Source organism: Neoarius graeffei, chromosome 2, assembly GCF_027579695.1.
Source record: "Neoarius graeffei isolate fNeoGra1 chromosome 2, fNeoGra1.pri, whole genome shotgun sequence".
NCBI lineage: Eukaryota > Metazoa > Chordata > Actinopteri > Siluriformes > Ariidae > Neoarius > Neoarius graeffei.
In genome coordinates this window covers 113,709,678-113,733,242 of record NC_083570.1, presented here as the reverse complement: position 1 = coordinate 113,733,242, position 23,565 = coordinate 113,709,678, and the positions used below count along the sequence as shown (strand labels likewise).

General features: G+C 42.0%; 1 protein-coding gene across 1 annotated transcript in view; it reads left to right on the top strand.

The window, feature by feature from the left end:
• Positions 1 to 23,565, top strand: part of khdrbs3 (KH domain containing, RNA binding, signal transduction associated 3) — a 264,289-nt gene that overhangs the window by 194,889 nt on the left and 45,835 nt on the right. Inside the window, exon 7 of the mRNA XM_060911501.1 lies at positions 8,179 to 8,261. Coding sequence (XP_060767484.1) covers positions 8,179 to 8,261 — 83 coding nt within the window. The remainder of the gene's footprint in view (positions 1 to 8,178; positions 8,262 to 23,565) is intronic.

Here is a 23,565-nt window from a genome sequence, read left to right as displayed (position 1 = left end):
TTTACTGAAAACAAAGCACACAAGCCACACCTCCTTCACTGAAAGTATAGCATACTGGCCACTCTTCCTTCACTGAAAACAAAGCACACAAGCCACACCTCCTTCACTGAAAGTATAGCATACTGGCCACTCTTCCTTTACTGAAAACAAAGCACACAAGCCACACCTCCTTCACTGAAAGTATAGCATACTGGCCACTCTTCCTTCACTGAAAACAAAGCACACAAGCCACACCTCCTTCACTGAAAGTATAGCATACTGGCCACACCTCCTTCACTGAAAACAAAGCACACAAGCCACACCTCCTTCACTGAAAGTATAGCATACTGACCACACCTCCTTCACTGAAAACAAAGCACACAAGCCACACCTCCTTCACTGAAAGTATAGCATACTGGCCACACCTCCTTCACTGAAAACAAAGCACACAAGCCACACCTCCTTCACTGAAAGTATAGCATACTGGCAACTCTTCCTTTACTGAAAACAAAGCACACAAGCCACACCTCCTTCACTGAAAGTATAGCATACTGGCCACACCTTCACTGAAAGTATAGCATACTGGCCACTCTTCCTTTAAGCCTAGGTCACAACCGGACGTACGATTTTTTGGCCGTGCGATTTTTGGCATTTCCCAAATCGCTGCGTTTTTTTTGTCCATGGAGAAAGATGCACGTTGGCTGTAAGTTTGTCTTGCAACCTGAAAAAAAAAACGTAAGCACCCGTAGAGTTTGTTTGACATGATAATGAACCTCTGCGGCCGGTCTGCGGCCAGTCTACAGCTCGAAAATCAGCATGTCACACGTGCACCCTCCGTGCGTTTCTTGCGTTTTTTGCACGTAGACCGGCCATAGGAGCACGTACGGCCGGTTGTGACCCACAGTAGGCTTTACTGAAAACAAAGCACACAAGCTACACCTCCTTCACTGAAAGTATAGCATACTGGCCACACCTCCTTCACTGAAACGAAAGCACATAAACCACGCCTCCTTTATTGAAACTAAAGCACATAAACCACGCCTCCTTCACTGAAACTAAAGCACATAAACCACGCCTCCTTCACTGAAACTAAAGCACATAAACCACGCCTCCTTCACTGAAACTAAAGCACATAAACCACGCCTCCTTCACTGAAACTAAAACACATAAACCACACCTCCTTCACTGAAACTAAAGCACATAAACCACGCCTCCTTCACTGAAACTAAAGCACATAAACCACGCCTCCTTCACTGAAACTAAAGCACATAAACCGCACCTCCTTCACTTGAACTAAAGCACATAAGCCACACCTCCTTCACTGGAAGTAAACCACACAGGCCACACCCCTTCACTGAAACTACAACATGCAGGCCACACCTCCTTCACTGAAAGTGCAACATGCAGGCCACACCTCCTTCCTTTAGAATTTTCTATATTTCTGCATAAATATGACCTAAAACATCATCAGATTTCAACACAAGTCCTAAAAGCAGATAAAGAGAACCCAGTTAAACAAATGAGACAAAAATATTATACTTGGTCATTTATTTATTGAGGAAAATGATCCAATATTACATATCTGTGAGTGGCAAAAGTTTGTGAACCTTTGCTTTCAGTATCTGGTGTGACCCCCTTGTGCAGCAATAACTGCAACTAAACGTTTGCGGTAACTGTTGATCAGTCCTGCACACCGGCTTGGAGGAATTTTAGCCCATTCCTCCGTACAGAACAGCTTCAACTCTGGGATGTTGGTGGGTTTCCTCACATGAACTGCTCACTTCAGGTCCTTCCACAACATTTCCATTGGATTAAGGTCAGGACTTTGACTTGGCCATTCCAAAACATTAACTTTATTCTTCTTTAACCATTCTTTGGTAGAACGACTTGTGTGCTTAGGGTCATTGTCTTGCTGCATGACCCACCTTCTCTTGAGATTCAGTTCATGGACAGATGTTCTGATATTTTCTAATTTCTAAACATTGGCTAATGTTAACTGTAACTACAACATGCAGGCCACGCCTCCTTCACAGGGATCTCTTCAGTGTCTGTAACTGAATGCTGTGAATTGTCGCAGCTCTATCATAAATAATCACCTTTTTCATGCTGAACAATTTTTTTTTTTTTGGCCTCATTATGTCTGGCAAATGTTCTGATGAACCCTAAATCCCAGAACAGGAAGTTAAAATCACACAGAGACAATTTCATTAAGGAACATATGGTCACATGTCCAGTTTAATTACCTGAATGTAATGAGCACGCTCCCCATCTCCATTTGTCCTGCTCACTTCTTCAACTAATGCCTTCACTAACAGCGAGGTCTCCATCCTCCTGTTCTCACACTCAGGTTCAGTTTGAATAAAATAAAAATAAATCCTGAAGTGAAATAACAGAAGGTTATAAAATCTAGCCTGGGGTAGGTGTTGAGTTTTTTTGGAGCTTTCAGTAAAACTCCAGGTCAGGTTCCTGTTCATGAAGGTTCAGTAGATAGAGCTGATTTGAGACACAGGCCAAGTTTTCCAAACAGATTTCTTTTTCATTTAAACATTTTCATTTGGCCAGCTTTGTCAAAAAAGTGTCAGGTTTGCATAGCGGGTAATGGTATGATGGTATGTTGGTATTTTCTCAGGTTCATGTTAAGATGTTGTGTCACTATTTACCAATAATCATCAGATCGGAACAGCAGAGTGCAAAGCGTAATCTGGAGAACAATAATTAGTCCGCGACATACAAGGTTTGGGAGTCACACTGACAACTACGCATACATGTCAACCTTTGGTCAATCAAACCTGTATAACCAACCTCCAAAATCCGTATTTCCCTTATAAAATCCGTATAAGATGCAAATTAAAATAATTTACCTAAAATTTGAATGATAATTAACAATGATATATCCCAGTTACTTTTTATTCAATATTAATAACAATAAACCTTCAGAATGAATACAAAGCTCCAATGTTTGACAAAAACACAAAGTGTTATCAGCATAGTTACGAAGGAAATACTTCGTTGTTTGGAGACAGGTTTCACCGAGCGGCTATTATGCGCGAGACTTCATATTAGCCACAAAGTCAGGAAAATCTGTTCGTAAAATTACATTATAATGACCAAATTCAATGAAAAGTATTTTTCCAGTCTCACCTGTGAAAGGTAATCCCATGTGATCTCGTTTGGACGGTAAACCTGTTGGTACAGTTAAACGCAGCACATGAATGAGGCATCTTTATTCTCGGCTACTGTCTAGACGCTATACCAGAGACGGTTGAAGAATCTCCACTTTGCCACATCCAATATGGCGGCGAGGATGACGTATGATTCTACGCAGAAGGCGGCGTCTATGTTTATATGTCTATGACTTCACGATTGGCGGGATTCTCGCAATGCGGTGTGCGCATGATCAAAAGTGGAACGAAGTCTCGCTACCGCAAGATAACGCGCGATTTCATAAGACTCTTTACTGGCTGTCTGTGGTGTACAGTACGTTTGTAAATGTTATGCGCTCTTTTATCATCGTGGGAATTGATTATAGCTCTAAATAAATATTGAAGTTTTTTTTAAAGAATCCGTATAACTTTATTTATACGCCCGTATACTACGTTTATTGAATCAAATCCGTATAAAATATGGACATTCCGTATAGGTTGACATGTATGAACTACGTATTATCCACAACGTCAGCTGTATGATTAAAGAAGTTCAGGAAGTGCTGTTTTAGAGTAACCTTAACTTTCACACTCAAACCAAATTCCCTAAATCACATTTTCTCCTTCTGTATGTTTTCATGTGCTGTAATTTATATATAAAAGCAAGACTTTGATGAATGGGCGGCACGGTGGTGTAGTGGTTAGCGCTGTCGCCTCACAGCAAGAAGGTCTGGGTTCGAGCCCCGTGGCCGGCGAGGGCCTTTCTGTGCGGAGTTTACATGTTCTCCCCGTGTCCGCGTGGGTTTCCTCCGGGTGCTCCGGTTTCCCCCACAGTCCAAAGACATGCAGGTTAGGTTAACTGGTGACTCTAAATTGAGCGTAGGTGTGAATGTGAGTGTGAATGGTTGTCTGTGTCTATGTGTCAGCCCTGTGATGACCTGGCGACTTGTCCAGGGTGTACCCCGCCTTTCGCCCGTAGTCAGCTGGGATAGGCTCCAGCTTGCCTGCGACCCTGTAGAAGGATAAAGCAGCTAGAAGTAATGAGATGAGACTTTGATGAAAGATGGGGCCCTGACCCCAGAGTCGCCCTCTGTGTCCTGTGTAGTGGTTGCATACATGTACTCAGTTTATCTCATTATCTCTAGCCGCTTTATCCTTCTACAGGGTCGCAGGCAAGCTGGAGCCTATCCCAGCTGACTATGGGTGAAAGGTGGGGTACACCCTGGACAAGTCGCCATGTCATCACAGGGCTGACACATAGACACAGACAACCATTCACACTCACATTCACACCTACGCTCAATTTAGAGTCACCAGTTAACCTAACCTGCATGTCTTTGGACTGTGGGGGAAACCGGAGCACCCGGAGGAAACCCATGTGGACACGGAGAGAACATGCAAACTCCGCACAGAAAGGCCCTCGCCGGCCCCGGGGCTCGAACCCAGGACCTTCTTGCTGTGAGGTGACAGCGCTAACCACTACACCACCGTGCCGCCTGTACTCAGTTTATATGTCATAAAAATAAAAGCGAGAAGCAAACCTCTAATCAGACTTCAGTAATCAAACACGGATGAAGGAAGAGAGAGAGAGAGAGATCTGTCCTCTGTGTGTTCACATTGTGTTGTTGCTCAATCCTCAAGTGGTTGATTTCACGCATGCTAATTGGGGATGAATGGATTTGGAGCTGAGAAAGTGTGACAGACAGAGTGAAGGAGGAGAACACGGAGAGGTCGGAGTCTTTAGTCCCGTTTATCCTGCTTTAACCTGAGAGCAGCTCAGCTTTGAAGTCTGATTCGGCTTTACGAGAGCAGAGTCGAGAGGAGGACGTGTGAAGCACTGGGACTGACTGTTTCTCTTCCTTTCTTTTTCTCTCCTTGGCTGTAGGATCATACTGTAATTGTGTAAAGAACATCACATGATTCAACTCGTTCATAAAACCAGCAGTGGAAACTAAACACGTGATGGACAGCACTAACTGCTCAACTCTGTACTTCTACCTTCATCTTGGTTATTATTCAGTGATATTCACTTCACCTTCGGTGAATAATTGTTAAATAAATACAACGTCTTGCAAAAGTATTCATCCCCCCTGGTGTTTGTCCTGTTTTGTCGCATTACAAGCTGGAATTAAAATGGATTTTTGGAGGGTTAGCACCATTTGATTTACACAACATGCCTCCCACTTTAAAGGTGCAAATTGTTGTTTTATTGTGACACAAACAATTAAGATAACAATTAAATAATTAACATTAAAAAATAGGAATCTGGAGTGTGCATAAGTATTCACCCCCTTTCATATGAAACCCCGAAATAAGAACTGGTCCAACCAATTCACTTCATAAGTCACATAATTAGTTGATTAAGATCCACCTGTGTGCAATCAAAGTGTCACATGATCTGTCACATGATATCTGTATAACTCAACCTGTTCTGGAAGGACCCTGACTCTGCAACGCTACTAAGCAAGCAACATAAGAACCAAGGAGCCTCCAAACAGGTCAGAGACAAAGTTGTGGAGAAGTATAGATCAGGGTTGGGTTATAAAAATTATCCCAAACTTTGAATATCCCACGGAGCTCCATTAAATCCATTATAGCAAAATGGAAAGAATATGGCACCACTACAAACCTGACAAGAGAACGCCCCGCCCACCAAAACTCACAGACCGGGCAAGGAGGGCGTTAATCAGATATACAACAAAGACACCAAAGATAACACTGAAGGAGCTGCAAAGATCCACAGCGGAGATGGGAGTATCTGTCCATAGGAACACTTTAAGCTGTACACTCCACAGAGTGGGCGGGGCTTTATGGAAGAGTGGCCAGAAAAAAAAAAAAATCATTGCTTAAGAAAACATGTTTGAAGTTTGCCCAACAGCATGAGGCCGACTCCCCAAACACATGGAAGAAGATTCTCTGGTCAAATGAGACTTAAATTGATCTTTTTGGCCATTATGGGAAATGCCATGTGTGGCGCAAACCCAACACCCTGAGAACACCATTCCTACAGTGAAGCATGGTGGTGGCAGCATCATGCTGTGGGGATATTTTTCATCTGCAGGGACAGGAAAGCTGGTCAGGACTGAAGGAAAGATGGATGGCATTAAATACAGGACAATTCTGGAGGAAAACCTGTTTGAGTCGGCCAGAGGTTTGAGACTGGGATGAAGGTTCAGGTTCCATCAGGACAATGACCCTAATCATACTGCTAAAGCTATATTGGAGTGGGTTAAAGGGAAACATTTAAATGTCTTGGAATGGTTTAGTCAAAGCCCAGACCTCAATCCAACTGAGTATCTGTGGCATAATTTGAAGATTGCTATACACCAATGCAACCCATCTAACTTGAAGGAGTTGGAGCAGTTTTGCCTTGAGGAATGGGCAAAAATCCCAGTGGCTAGGTGTGCTAAGCTAACAGAGACATACCCCAAGAGACTTGCTGCTGTAATTTCAGCAAAAGGTGGTGCTGCAAAGAATTGACTTTGGAGGGTGAATACCTATGCACACTCCAGATTTCTGTTTTTTCATCTTAATTATTCTTTGTGTCACAATTAAACAACAATTTTCACCTTTAAAGTGGTAGGCATGTTGTGTAAATCAAATGGAGCTAACCCCCCAAAAATCCATTTTAATTCTAGCTTGTAATGCGACAGAACAGGACAAACACCAAACAGGATGAATACTTTTGCCAGACACTGTATCAATGATGACTTGGCTACTGCCGTTGTTCAGGATTGTAGCTGATGGAGGATTAAAAAAAACAAACAAATGAAAAAAAAAAAACTCTTAAATTGAATATCTCATTATCTCTATCCGCTTTACCCTGTTCTACAGGGTCGCAGGCAAGCTGGAGCCTATCCCAGCTGACTACGGGTGAAAGGCGGGGTACACCCTGGACAAGTTGCCAGGTCATCACAGGGCTGACACATAGACACAGACAACCATTCACACTCACATTCACACCTACAGTCAATTTAGAGTCACCAGTTAACCTAACCTGCATGTCTTTCGACGGTGGGGGAAACCGGAGCACCCGGAGGAAACCCACGTGGACACGGGGAGAACATGCAAACTCCGCACAGAAAGGCCCTCGCCGGCCACGGGGCTCGAACCCGGCCGTTCTTGCTGTGAGGCGACAGCGCTAACCACTACACCACCGCGCCGCCCGTAAGCAAAATAAATAGTGCTATTTATTTTTGTCCAGTAGTGCATCAGATAAATCAGATTTCATGTACCTTTTTTTTCTTCCATTCACTCTGTGTGAAATGCTTCCTTACATCAGGGAATGATGACAATAATAATCTCCAATTTCACTGCACACACACACACACACACACACACACACACACACACACACATAGAGCTGCATTCTCAGAATAATAACCAGATATAATGGATAACAAATGAAACACACAGATTTGATTGAGTCTCTTATGATTTGTGATGCAGACATCGTCTCGAAATCTGATTGAGGAAATGAATTGGATTTGTCCTGCTGTGTGGTGAAGCATCAGAAGCTCGCGGTGTGTCGGTCTGGTTACCGTAGTGACGTCAGTACAGGATGTTGGCTGATGTTCAGAGCTTTGATGTCAGTATGTTGGTGTTAGAATCCTGTCTTTCTCCTGCACTTCACTCCACTCGTCTGTTTTTCCTCTGCTAAGGGAGTGCTGATATGTAAAGCAGTCCAGTGGAGGAGATTAACCTTTTTACTGAGAGTACTGTGTGTGTGTGTGTGTGTGTGTGTGTGTGTGTGTGTGTGTGTGTGTGTGTGTGTGTGTGTGACATTAAAGCTCTCGAGAGCTCATTTTGAGCTAAATGTCTGCCTGACTTTTCTCTCTAAGGCAGCATGCACCCTCAATTATGTCTAGCACTGATATTATATTACAGATCATATGAAAAAATCGAGCAGTTGACCTCATTCATTTTGTTTCTCGTGTGTTTCATTTTGCTGTCTTGCTCTTGCTACACTCAGTTAATGCACTGCTGATTTCTTGTGTGAATATTTGTTTCAGATTTCTCTCTCTCTCTCTCTCTCTCTCTCTCTCTCTCTCTGTAGGAATACGATGACGGATACGGAACAGCCTACGATGACCAAGGGTACGACTCATACGACAACACTTACAGTAACCAGGGACAAAAGTAAGTGTGTGTGTGTGTAGGCAGTGCTGGAAATAGAAGTTATTTTCTTCTCTTTGCATTTTCTCCACTCAGAGACATGGACTGTCTGAAGACACGTACCCTCATTTATTTCCTGCCGAGGTCGAACTGAGAGCAGGATTACATATTGTGTTTACTCAGAGTTTAGATCTGAGCTGAAGTACACTTTGGTTCAATGTAGAGTTGTCATGAGCTTGATTAAGGCTTCAAGCAATAACAACACATTTGTAGAAAAAAAAAATCCATCTCGATTTACAAAAGTTTTGCTGCACAACAACATACTGTGCAACAGTAAATCTTGATACAAATTTATGACGATATAAATCGATGAAATAAAAAAAAGAATCGTGATTATTATCAGGCTGCGTAATCTGTTAGTTTTTCCGAGCTGTAATTGTGTTGTTTAGACAGCAGAGAGCAGAATAACAGACAACAGTGGGGATGCATGTGACTTCACTGTAGGCAGAAGTAACACAGCTCTAATGCTGTGAAAATACAAAAAAAAAAAAATAGAAAATGTGAAACAGCTGCTGTGTGATTGTGTACAAATAGATTAACGAGAAATCAGAGCTCTCTTTTTACAGACTGCTGAACGATAAAGAAAAGAGAAGCAAATGGAGGCAGAACAAAAATGTTTCATCCAAGTTTTTTTAAGAAAATATATACAGTATTGGGCGGCACGGTGGTGTAGTGGTTAGCGCTGTCGCCTCACAGCAAGAAGGTCCGGGTTCGAGCCCCGTGGCCGGCGAGGGCCTTTCTGTGTGGAGTTTGCATGTTCTCCCCGTGTCCGCATGGGTTTCCTCCGGGTGCTCCGGTTTCCCCCACAGTCCAAAGACATGCAGTTTAGGTTAACTGGTGACTCTAAATTGACCGTGATGACCTGGCAACTTGTCCAGGGTGTACCCCGCCTTTCGCCCGTAGTCAGCTGGGATAGGCTCCAGCTTGCCTGCGACCCTGTAGAACAGGATAAAGCGGCTAGAGATAATGAGATGAGATGAGATATACAGTATTTGTTATTAACTTTTTGATTTTTGATAAAAGGAATATTTTAGTTCACAGGTTATTATACTTTACTGCAACTTTTACAAATGTGGGGAAATAATTATTGTTTCTTATACAGAAAATGAAACAAAAGTTGTTTTTTTATTAAAATGGGACTCTTTAAGTTGATAAAGAATAGGAGGTTAAATGTATTTTTCTGGTCATAAAATATTCTTCATCTCATCTCATCTCATTATCTCTAGCCGCTTTATCCTTCTACAGGGTCGCAGGCAAGCTGGAGCCTATCCCAGCTGACTACGGGCGAAAGGCGGGGTACACCCTGGACAAGTCGCCAGGTCATCACAGGGCTGACACATAGACACAGACAACCATTCACACTCACATTCACACCTACGGTCAATTTAGAGTCACCAGTTAATCTAACCTGCATGTCTTTGGACTGTGGGGGAAACCGGAGCACCCGGAGGAAACTCACGCGGACACGGGGAGAACATGCAAACTCCGCACAGAAAGGCCCTCGCCGGCCCCGGGGCTCGAACCCAGGACCTTCTTGCTGTGAGGCGACAGCGCTAACCACTACACCACCGTGCCACCCATATTCTTCATTTATTTTTCAAAAATATCAATACAATTTCAATTAATTTCAATAAAATCAATAAAATTGAATCATGAACCCAATATCATGAACCAATTCAAATTGTGAATTCGGTGCATTGTTACATGCCTAACTATCTAATTTCTGCAAATTTACACACACTCCAAATTTCTGTCAGCTAGGAATGCTTTTCATGAACACTATATTTCTACTAAGTTCTCATGTGGATGATTTATGAAGAAACATGTTACATTACATGAATGACAGTTATCAGACGCTCTTATCCAGAGCAATGTACAACACACCCAGAGTAGCCTGGGGAGCAGTTGGAGGTTAGGTGCCTTCCTCAAGGGCACTTCAGCCATTCCTGCTGGGCCAGGGACTCAAATCAGCAACCTTTGAATCCCAGAACTGCCTCTCTAACCTTTCGGCCATGGCTTCCCCCATGTTGGTATCCAGCTTGTTATCCTCAATGCAATGAGAGTCAGTTTGATTCTTCTCATCTCATCTCATTATCTGTAGCCGCTTTATCCTTCTACAGGGTCGCAGGCAAGCTGGAGCCTATCCCAGCTGACTACGGGCAAAAGGCGGGGTACACCCTGGACAAGTCGCCAGGTCATCACAGGGCTGACACATAGACACAGACAACCATTCACACTCACATTCACACCTACGGTCAATTTAGAGTCACCAGTTAACCTAACCTGCATGTCTTTGGACTGTGGGGGAAACCGGAGCACCCGGAGGAAACCCACGTGGACACGGGGAGAACATGCAAACTCCACACAGAAAGGTCCTCGCCGGCCCTGGGACTCGAACCCAGGACCTTCTTGCTGTGAGGCGACAGCGCTAACCACTACACCACCGTGCCGCCAGTTTGATTCTTACACGTCAGTAATAACATAAGAAACGTCTGCAAAACCTACAAATAATATGATGCTTGAACCCCAATCATTGCTGCTCATAGCTATATTTTTAGCCTTGAACTCAAATGCAGAGTTTTATTTGCAGTTAAGCTGATGTTTCGAATTTCATGTTGAGTTGTACACTGAGTTTCCAGTTCATTAGATATTATATAGTTATATCTCATAAACATCCAATTTCTGTATCATCCACCCATCTATCCACAACCATTTATCCTGTGCAGGGTCTCGGGCAAGCTGGGGCCTATTCCAGCTGCCTATGGGTGAGAGGCGGGGTACACCCTGGACAAGTCACCAGGTCATCACAGGGCTGACACATAGACGCACAACCATTCACACTCACATTCACACCTACGGTCAATTTAGAGCCACCAATTAGCCTAACCTGCATGTCTTTGGACTGTGGGGGAAACCGGAGCACCCAGATGAAACCCATGCGGACACGGGGAGAACATGCAAACTCCACTCAGAAAGGCCCCCATTGGCCACTGGGCTCAAACCCAGAACCTTCTTGCTGTGAGGTGACAGTGCTAACCACTACACAACCATGCCGCCAACTTCTGTATCAGCAGTAATTATTTGCACAAAAACTATTAGCATGTCAGGATTTTATTTTATTTTTTTCTGAAAAACCATAGACCTTTGAGGTGATGCTGGCTTGTCATTTGACTCCATCTATATAAGTGCCACCTGAAGAAGCTCATCTTTAGCACATCTTAAGCACTTCATTTCACTGAGGAAGGTCTAGACTTGGTCCTGAGGATGATCACAGCTCAGCCTAGACAACATCAGGAAGAATCTGTAGCTCAATAATGTGTTAAATTCATTACAGTGGTGCTTGAAAGTTTGTGAACCCTTTACAATTGTGTATATTTCTGCATAAATATGACCTAAAACATCATCAGATTTTCACACAAGTCCTAAAAGTAGATAAAGAGAACCCAGTTAAACAAATGAGACAAAAATATTATACTTGGTCATTTATTTATTGTGGAAAATGATCCAATATTACATATCTGCGGGTGGCAAAAGTATGTGACCCTTTGCTTTCAGTATCTGGTGTGAGCCCCTTGTGCAGCAATAACTGCAACTAAACGTTTGCGGTAACTGTTGATCAGTCCTGCACACCGGCTTGGAGGAATTTTAGCCCGTTCCTCCGTACAGAACAGCTTCAACTCTGGGATGTTGGTGGGTTTCCTCACATGAACTGCTTGCTTCAGGTCCTTCCACAACATTTCAATTGGATTAAGGTCAGGACTTTGACTTGGCCATTCCAAAACATTAACTTTATTCTTCTTTAACCATTCTTTGGTAGAACGACTTGTGTGCCTAGGGTCGTTGTCTTGCTGCATGACCCACCTTCTCTTGAGATTCAGTTCATGGACAATGTCTTGACATTTTCCTTTAGAAATTGCTGGTATAATTCAGAATTCATTGTTCCATCAATGATGGCAAGCCATCCTGGCCCAGATGCAGCAAAACAGGCCCAAACCGTGATACTACCACCACCATGTTTCACAAATGGGATAAGGTCCTAATCCTGGAATGCAGTATTTTCCTTTCTCCAAACATCTCATCTCATCTCATTATCTCTAGCCGCTTTATCCTGTTCTACAGGATCGCAGGCAAGCTGGAGCCTATCCCAGCTGACTACAGGCGAAAGGCGGGGTACACCCTGGACAAGTCGCCAGGTCATCACAGGGCTGACATATAGACACAGACAACCATTCACACTCACATTCACACCTACGGTCAATTTAGTGTCACCATTTAACCTAACCTGCATGTCTTTGGACTGTGGGGGAAACCGGAGCACCCAGAGGAAACACATGCGGACACGGGGAGAACATGTAAACTCCGCACAGAAAGGCCCTCGTCGGCCACGGGGCTCGAACCTGGACCTTCTTGCTGTGAGGCGACAGCGCTAACCACTACACCACCATGCCACCTTCTCCAAACATAACACTTCTCATTTAAACCAAAGAGTTCTATTTTGGTCTCATCCATCCACAAAACATTTTTCCAGTATCCTTCTGGCTTGTCCACATGATCGTTAGCGAACTGCAGATGAGCAGCAATGTTCTTTTTGGAGAGCAGTGGCTTTCTCCTTGCAACCCTGCCATGCACACCATTGTTCAGTGTTCTCCTGATGGTGGACTCATGAACATTAGCCAATGTGAGAGAGGCCTTCAGTTCCTTAAAAGTTACCCTGGGGTCCTTTGTGGCCTCGCCGACTATTACACGCCTTGCTCTTTGAGTGATCTTTGTTGGTTGACCACTTCGGGGGAGGGTAACAATGGTCTTGAATTTCCTCCATTTGTACACAATCTGTCTGACTGTGGATTGATGGAGTCCAAACTCTTTAGAGATGGTTTTGTAACCTTTTCCAGCCTGGTGAGCATCAACAACGCTTTTTCTGAGGTCTTCAGAAATCTCCTTTGTTCGTGCCATGATACACTTCCACAAACATGTGTTGTGAAGATCAGACTTTGATAGATCCCTGTTCTTTAAATAAAACAGGGTGCCTACTCACACCTGATTGTCATCCCATTGATTGAAAACATCTGACTCTAATTTCACCTTCAAATTAACTGCTAATCCTCGAGGTTCACATACTTTTGCCACTCACATATATGTAATATTGGATCATTTTCCTTAATAAATAAATGACCAAGTACAATATTTTTATCTCATTTGTTTATCTACTTTTAGGACTTGTGTGAAAATTTGATGATATTTTTGGTCATATTTATGCAGAAATATAGAAAATTCTAAAGGATTCACAAACTTTCAATCACTACTGTATTTGTTTAACTTCTAATCTTTCCTGTGGATGGGCTTTGGATGGCTTGGTGAAGAAAGGTTGGGTGTGCCATTACTTTCTGTTGTGTTTCAAGACGCTCCCTCTTTCCTGTTTCCTCTATCTCTAACTGTGAAAATGTTGTTTTTGATATTGTAGTGTTCTCTAGTTCTGCAGCACAATGGTCTAAAAAGCAGACACGTATAAAAGTAACAACGGAATGCCTTGACACTTTCTTCCTGCCGGTGGATGATTGTTTTCAGCAGCCAGTAGATTACAGTGCTATACCTGTTGTTGGGACTGTGAGCTTGATAATGGGTTTGGAGTGCTAACACGGCTAAGTGTAGGCTCTCTTTCAGCAGATAGCGACAGTTCGGATTTATATTTCTGTCGCGTTGCACCGTACTGTCTGACTGAAGGTCTTCAGTGATGTGTTTGTTGGTCGAGGAGATGTGGAGGGGTGTTAGTGTGCTTTAATGATGAGTTTGAGAAAGGCAGTGGATGCTCGCAGCACTTAAGTTGTCAGCCATGGTGAGACGGTGGGAGAAAATGGCAAGAGGAGCGGGAGATAGAGGAATGTAGAATGCTGGTCATTTCGCTGAGGTATGTTTTTGTGGTTGTGTCAAACTGACATAATTCCAGCACTGTGGAGGAACGGCAATCTTCCTAGCCATCTGCTAGGTCAAAACATGAACTTTGTTTATTTATCTCGATTAAACATCTGAGGACCAGTTGACTTTGACCTCATGTTTGTTTGGCTTTAACGATATTTCGTGTCTGTCAACAAAGAAATAAAAATGCATGTATTTGTGTTATTGGTTTGTTGTAGGGATGATGGTCGATGTGTGTTGTTTTTATTTATTTATTTATTTATTTATTTATTTTTAACCTTATAATAACCTCCTCTTATAACATGTCCATGCATCATTCATAGATTCACATTGGGACATGAAGGCTAGCCTTTCTGACACCTTTCTGTTTCAGCCAGCATTAACTTTTTCAGTTGCTTTTCTGTGGGATTGGACCATATGGGCTAGCCTTCATGCCCAGTGCGAATCAATGCACCTTTGACACCCATGACCCTGTCACTGGTTCACTGGTTGTTCTTCCTTGGACCACTTTTGGTAGGCACTAACCACTGCATACTGGGAACACCCCACAAGATGTGCCATTTTGTTCGATGTTCAGACCCAGTCATCTCGCCATCACAATTTGGCCCTTGTCAAAGTCACTCAGATCCTTACGGTTGCCCATTTTTCCTGCTTCCAACACATCAACTTCAAAAACTGACTGTTCTCTTGCTGCCCAATATATCACCCCCTTGGCAGGTGCCACTGTAATGAGATGATCAAATCAATGTTATTCACTTCTTTACCTGTCAGTGGTTTTAAAGTTATGGATGATTGATGTATAGATATACATACAAGCCCCATTTCCAGAAAAGTCAGGATATTTTCCAAAATGCAATACAAATCAAAATCTGTGATTTTGTTAATTCATGTGAGCCTTTATTTAACTGACAAAAGTACAAAGAAAAGATTTTCAATAGTTTTACTGACCAACTTAATTGTATTTGATGCCTGCAATACACTCAAAAACAGTTGGTCACAAGCTCACTCACATTTCCCAGCTCCCTTTATTCTTTTTTCCTGGTAGATTTCCATCTTTTCATATGTCACTACAGGTGAATTCCCAAATCCTGACAATTCAATCCACCTCACAAGTCACCACTGGCTAATTCCCAATTCCCACCCATTCATGCATCACCACTGACCAATCCCCAATTCCTTCCAACTGTACCCCTTCATATGTTACTACTGGCCAATTCACACTTCCCATTAGTTCTCACCCCTTCATATACCAGTACTTGCCAGTTCCCATTTCTTGCCCTTTTCCTGCATCATTGGTGGTCAGTTCCCAATTCATGCCAATCCAACCTACTGGTCACAACGAGCAAATTCCCAATTCCCACCAATTCCAGCTTCTTCATACATCTCAATTCCAATCCCTTTATAAATCATGATAATTTATCCATCACTGCTGGTCAATTCCTGCCATTTCTCATCTCTGGATATATCACTCCTGGCCAATTGCCAATTTCTGGAAATTCTACTCCTTTCACATGCCATGAGTGGCAAATTCCCACTTCCCACTAAATACTGACCCTCCAAATGTCACTCCTGGCCAATTCTTAATTTCACCTCTTTCATAAATCAGTTCTGGCCAACTCCCACTCCTTCATATGGCACTAATGATCAATCCTCAATTCCCAACAATCTTTACCCCCCTTTGCATGTCACTACTGGCCAGCTCCAAATTCCCACCAATTCACCCCATCCTCCCTGATATATATATATATATATATATATATATATATATATATATATATATATATATATATATAATTTTTTTTTCAGCTTCTGAAGACTTCATACATTTTTCTACTATTGTATGTAACAATTTGAGTTAGAGGATTAACATGCTCCTCCAATGACAATAACTCATGCACCTCAAATATAGACTGCACTTTTAATACAGACTATTTATATATAACATTTTTTCTGCACTTTACTGTTTTTACTGTTTATGTTTAATATATTTTCTTGTGACTGTTACATATAGCTGCTATAAGAGAGATGCTGCCAAACGGAATTTCGTTGTATTCTTGTACAATGACAATAAAGCTTCTTCTTCTTAATGACCTAGCAACCTGTCCAGGGTGTACCCCACCTCTCACCCATAGTCAGCTGGGATAGGGTCCAGCTTGCCTGTGACCCTGCACAGGATAAGCGGTTACGGATAATGGATGGATGGATGGATCAACATGCTGACAGTGATCTCCATGCAACTGATCCAATTTATTCATTTAATATTTTAACAGGATGCTTCTTCACCAAAGTGATTTTCAAGAAGGTGCTGTAACAACTAATTACATGTTAAAAGACTGAGAAAGTTTAAAAACAAAATATTTAAACTAATTGAAGCAAATTGATAAAAAAAAAATAACAGCATAACGAGACCGTCAGTGACGGTGTAGCTCACTCCAGCCCCATCTAGAAGGAACAATCTAAAGTGGGCCAGCTTGTGCAATAAATGTTGCAAGCTATGTACCGTACACTATATACAAGCTATATATAGAAGAGATATCCACCCTAGGAATACCGACCTATTTGTCAGAAAGAATCCAAAACAGCGAGGAATTGACCAAGAAAAAGCAATTTTTTTTAAATGTTAATTTAGGCTTAATTAGTCCATAGCTTCATTAATAATTGTAATTAAGCAAATCTGGGTAGAAGTTATATGCACCCTAGGTACCCCTGCCTTCATGCCAGAAAGAATCAAAATTGGTGAAAATTTGAGGGAGAAGAAGCGATTTGTGTGAAAATGCTTGTTAGGGCTTAATTACTCCATATCTTCATTATTAATTGCAATTATGTAAATTTCAGTAGAAGCCATATGCACCCAGAAAACAGATAGAGAGAGAGAGAGATACAAAGAGCCTTCACACAGAGGTGACAGCTGAAAAAAAAAAAAAAAGCTTTGTCACAAGAAGGATGTCGAGGCGAAGTACACATACACTTTCAGCCATTTTTCTTTCTCCAGCTCACTCTCTCTCTCTCGGGGGAGTCTGCTGGTCACCTGATTACAATCACTGCACTGCTTTAGGACAGCAAGAGAAGAGCAAGAATATTTTAACAACACAGTGTAAAAAAGATGGGCAATATTTTGAATTTTCAATGTACAGTGGTCCTTGAAAGTTTGTGAACCCTTTAGAATTTTTTGTATTTCTGCATAAATATGACCTAAAACATCATCAGATTTTCACACAAGTCCTAAAAGTGGAAAGCCACTGCTCTCCAAAAAGAACATTGCTGCTCGTCTGCAGTTTGCTAAAGATCACATGGACAAGCCAGAAGGCTATTGGAAAAATGTTTTGTGGATGGATGAGACCAAAATAGAACTTTTTTGGTTTAAATGAGAAGCGTTATGTTTGGAGAAAGGAAAACACTGCTATCCAGCATAAGAACCTTATCCCATCTGTGAAACATGGTGGTGGTAGTATCATGGTTTGGGCCTGTTTTGCTGCATCTGGGCCAGGACGGCTTGTCATCATTGATGGAACAATGAATTCTGAATTATACCAGCGAATTCTAAAGGAAACTATCAGGACATCTGTCCATGAACTGAATCTCAAGAGAAGGTGGGTCATGCAGCAAGACAACGACCCTAAGCACACAAGTCGTTCTACCAAAGAATGGTTAAAGAAGAATAAAGTTAATGTTTTGGAATGGCCAAGTCAAAGTCCTGACCTTAATCCAATCGAAATGTTGTGGAAGGACCTGAAGTGAGCAGTTCATGTGAGGAAACCCACCAACATCCCAGAGTTGAAGCTGTTCTGTACAGAGGAACGGGCTAAAACTCCTCCAAGCCGGTGTGCAGGACTGATCAACAGTTACCGCAAATGTTTAGTTGCAGTTATTGCTGCAAAAGGGGGTCACACCAGATACTGAAAGCAAGGGGTCACATACTTTTGCCACCCACAGATATGTAATATTGGATCATTTTCCACAATAAATAAATTACCAAGTATAATATTTTTGTCTCATTTGTTTAACTGGGTTCTCTTTATCTACTTTTAAGACTTGTGTGAAAATCTGATGATGTTTTAGGTCATATTTATGCAGAAATATACACAATTGTAAAGGGTTCACAAACTTTCAAGCACCACTGTAATAGGTCTTTTGGGGTGTTTATACCTTTTCTCTCTGCTAGGTTTTTCATTATCTCATCTCATCTCATTATCTCTAGCCGCTTTATCCTTCTACAGGGTCGCAGGCAAGCTGGAACCTATCCCAGCTGACTACGGGCGAAAGGCAGGGTACAAGTCGCCAGGTCATCACAGGGCTGACACATAGACACAGACAACCATTCACACTCACATTCACACCTGCAGTCAATTTAGAGTCACCAGTTAACCTAACCTGCATGTCTTTGGACTGTGGGGGAAACCGGAGCACCCGGAGGAAACCCACGCGGACACGGGGAGAACATGCAAACTCCACACAGAAAGGCCCTCGCTGGCCCCGGGGCTCGAACCCAGGACCTTCTTGCTGTGAGGCGACAGCGCTAACCACTACACCACCGTGCCGCGGTTTTTCATTATATTGAAGATAAAATCCAGATCCCTCTTTGTTCAACAATACTCAGTTTTCTGCTCAAGATGTGTAACAGGGTCAAACTCATGGCCTATTTCCCCACTTTGTATTGGGTTTCATATTGAGAACGATTCATTTTCAGACTCTGACTATCACATTGTAAGGTGCTGCCAAATTTCGACCACTGCCAGTCAGAACCAGAATCATGTTTTTTGGCCAAGTTTGTTGACATACACAAGGAATTTGGTTCCAAAAGTTGATGTCTCTCTAGGGATACAGAAAAGGACAAATTAAAAAAAAGAGAGACAGAGAGAGAGGAAAAAAGAATGAATATATGCATATGCAAGTTATGTATATGTGCAGTATATGTAATATAATAAAATGTATATCTGCAGATGTAATATACAATATGGACAATATAGACATTACACAATACATAGAGAATGTTACACGGTTACATGAAGATATGACCATTATCTTTAAGTGGTGAATGTATATATTACGAGTGCGCCAAGCGACGAGTTATATATTTTTCAACACGAGAAGATAATCTTCTTATCTTCACACCACCGTGTTCTTTATATTATATGGACACATCCACACACACACAAAAAAAATATTAATACACAAGTTAATCAAAATAATTTTAATTCTCAACCGGTTCACCATTTTGACAGCACATGTCTTGTCAGTGGGAAAACACTGGGAGTGACATCATCGGAGTGAAATATCAGAAATTATTATACATACAGGACATTTTTTCGATGGAATAAAAACGTGTTCTATTCCCTTCTAGTGGGTTTAATTCATTTGGTTTGATAGCATGCAATATTGTTAGTGTATCACTTATCCTATATGTATTACGTCACTCTACCCAATGGAGAATGAGCGTTGAATATGGTTTACAATATTGCATGGTTGTCAAGACAACATGACGTCACACATCAGAGACATAAAATTTCCATGCTAGCGAGTGACTGTGACAATGTGTAAGCAAACATGGCCACCAGGTTTGCTTCATACGTTCAAAATACAGAAGATTTTGAGAGAATTTTGGCTGCCAGGTCACTCCGTTGTGTGTAGCTGTCAATGTTGATTTTAAGAGTAACTCAGTAAATTACAAAAAGAAATGAATACTTAAGACTGAGTGAAAAATACTGTGGCAAGCGTGCAGTGTGAAAGAAGAGTCTGGAGACAGAAATCTTAATTTCTCAGTTGTTAGCCTGTGCTATTAGCTCTCAGTAGCACTGGCTTGACTGCGCTTGCATTGGCCTTCACTAACACTACTGCTGAACACTACACTGGCTGGAAGGTACAGTGGGGCAAAAAGTATTTAGTCAGCCACCAATTGTGCAAGTTCTCCCACTTAAAAAGATGAGAGAGGCCTGTAATTTTCATCATAGGTACACTTCAACTATGAGAGACAGAATGGGGGGAAAGAATCCAGGAAATCACATTGTAGGATTTTTAATGAATTACGAGTAATTGGTAAATTCCTCGGTAAAATAAGTATTTGGTCACCTACAAACAAGCAAGATTTCTGGCTCTCACAGACCTGTAACTTCTTCTTTAAGAGGCTCCTCTGTCCTCCACTCGTTACCTGTATTAATGGCACCTGTTTGAACTCATTATCAGTATAAAAGACACCTGTCCACAACCTCAAACAGTCACACTCCAAACTCCACTATGGCCAAGACCAAACAGCTGTCAAAGGACACCAGAAACAAAACTGTAGACCTGGACCAGGCTGGGAAGACTGAATCTACAATAGGTAAGCAGCTTGGTGTGAAGAAATCAACTGTGGGAGCAATTATTAGAAAATGGAAGACATACAAGACCACTGATAATCTCCCTCGATCTGGGGCTCCATGCAAAATCTTACCCCGTGGGGTCAAAATGATCACAAGAACGGTGAGCAAAAATCTCAGAACCACATGGGGGGACCTAGTGAATGACCTGCAGTGAGCTGGGACCAAAATAACAAAGGCTACCATCAGTAGCACACTACGCCGCCAGGGACTCAAATCCTGCAGTGCCAGATGTGTCCCCTTGCTTAAGCCAGTACATGTCCAGGCCCATCTGAAGTTTGCTAGAGAGCATTTGGATGATCCAGAAGAGGATTGGGAGAATGTCATATGGTCAGATGAAACCACAATAGAACTTTTTGGTAAAAACTCAACTTATTGTGTTTGGAGGAGAAAGAATGCTGAGTTGCATCCAAAGAACACCATACCTACTGTGAAGCATGGGGGTGGAAACATCATGCTTTGGGGCTGTTTTTCTGCAAAGGGACCAGGACGACTGATCCGTGTAAAGGAAAGAATGAATGGGGCCATGTATCGTGAGATTTTGAGTGAAAACCTCCTTCCATCAGCAAGGGCATTGAAGATGAAACGTGGCTGGGTCTTTCAGCATGACAATGATCCCAAACACACCGCCTGGGCAACGAAGCCCCAAAACATCATTGCAACGACAGCCCCAAAACATCATTGCTCTAGAGGAGATCTGCATGGAGGAATGGGCCAAAATACCAGCAACAGTGTGAAAACCTTGTGAAGACTTACAGAAAACGTTTGACCTCTGTCATTGCCAACAAAGGGTATATAACAAAGTATTGAGATGAACTTTTGTTATTGACCAAATACTTATTTTCCAGGGCCGCGTCGGGCCTCGTGCTGCTTGACGGTTTGTACGAATATTTACGCAAGTCGTATGGTTTTGAGGCCATCGACCTAAATCTAAACTGTAGTTTTAACCTTAGCAGACGCTTGGAGTCAATTTCACAGTGTTTTGTAATGTAAGGCGAACCTTAATTCGAAATAAAACAAAAGTTTGGCGGGAGCTCAAACCACATACGTCCTACTCCATTGCTCACTCAATAGCGCCCCCAAGTGCCCAAATTTTTCAAAACAATTCATCGATTTCCTCACAAGTGACATGTAGAGATTTATGTCACAGTTTTGGTTCTTCATGTCCCGGATGGAACTCATATGAAAAATATGAGAAGTGTATTTCCCAGTCAAGCACTCATGTCCATATTATATAAATAAATAAGCAATCTACATCCATCCATCATGTGTAGCCACTTGTCCTGTCCTACAGGGTCTCAGGCAAGCTGGAGCCTATCCCAGCTGACTATGGACGAGAGACAGAGCACACCCTGGACAAGTCACCAGGTCATCACAGATCTGACACATAGTCACAGACAACCATTCACACTTACGGTCAATTTCGAGCTACCAATTAGCCTAACCTGCATGCCCTTTGGGGGAAACCTACGCAGACAGCATGTCAACTCCACATAGAAAGGCTCTCGTCAGTCACTGGACTCGAACCCAGGACCTTCTTGCTGTGAGGCGACAGTGCTAACCACTACATCACCGTGCTGCCAAGCAATCTACAATAGCCAACTATTATATACAATAAAATACCTCTATGATGTACAATATGTCTAAAATACCTGTATTATACAATATCTATAATATATTACACATAAAGATATCTATAATATCACCTCATTTAAATCAGCTACCAAATTGGCTGGCTACCAGTTTCCTGTGGCCATAAAAATAAGGCAAAAATATCTCAAACCGGTTCTTTCTGGATTCTGATTGGTCCGAAGGTGGACTTTTCTTCTCCAGCAGCTCTGATAGTAGTTTCAGCTTCAAGGCAGATCATAAGTTTATATTAACACACTCATTTGAATATATTTTCATTATCTACAAAGATATCATTATCCTGTTGAAAATGAGCTTAATTCATCAAGATTTCATAACTTTGATGTATAAAAGATAACAGTTCTCTTGATGTGTTCCTCAAGCATGATCTTTCTTCTAACCATGTGCCACCTATTATAATGTGCAAGTAAATGAAATTATGGAATGTTACCGCAGCTTGAGTTCTGATTAATTGGCTCATAGCTCTGTATGTGATTTATATAAATATTTAAAAGAAAAATATTGTCCAAGGAAACATTTGTCCAAGCTCTGCTGGCTTGTGGAGAATAATCCAAGTCAACGCCACAGGACAAGTTTGGCTTTTCAGGGCAATGGAAATGATTCACTTGTCAGATCGTGTCCTTTAAATCTTTATTTGTTTGAACTTTACTAAGATGGAAATGCACAAGTTCCTCACTTAACCTTGGTGTGAATGCAAGACTGCTGATCGATTTGCTTGATTTAAACACACATGATAAAGTCATTTTGGATGACACTTTTGTCTTCCTTTCAAAACCCACCTGTTACCACCACCATCCACCAGGGTGGGTTTGGGTTCCTCTGCTGTGCTATAATCACCCAAGAGAATTCACGGAGATAGTTGACAGCTTCCTGGATTGCCAACTCCCAGCTATGAGGGTGGCAGCAGGCAGACAAACAGACAGACCACCATCACCATCCTGTTTGGAGAATGATAAGGACTTTCTTAGCACAAGCCATTACATTAAAGCACAAAGAAAATACATTTCCACTGAAATTTCTTACATACATATACATACACACTTCTATATCGCTTTAACGCACACACCCACACAGACTGCCTCCTCCATCAATTTGAAGCACTTCCTCAAACTCCACTATATCTTTAAAACATTTAGACATCTTTGACCATTTCAAGTGCACACTTAGACGTTTGTCTCATTTTATAACACCCACTTAATGTCTTTATCCCAATAAACAGAAAGACCGAGACACCCATTTCTTTTGAAAATACAAAAAACACATTCAGACATCTTGATATATTGTGAAATGGCCAAACAGAGAGCCATGAAAGTGCTCAGGATTAAGGAGGAAAAGGCTAGTGTGGTGGGTGG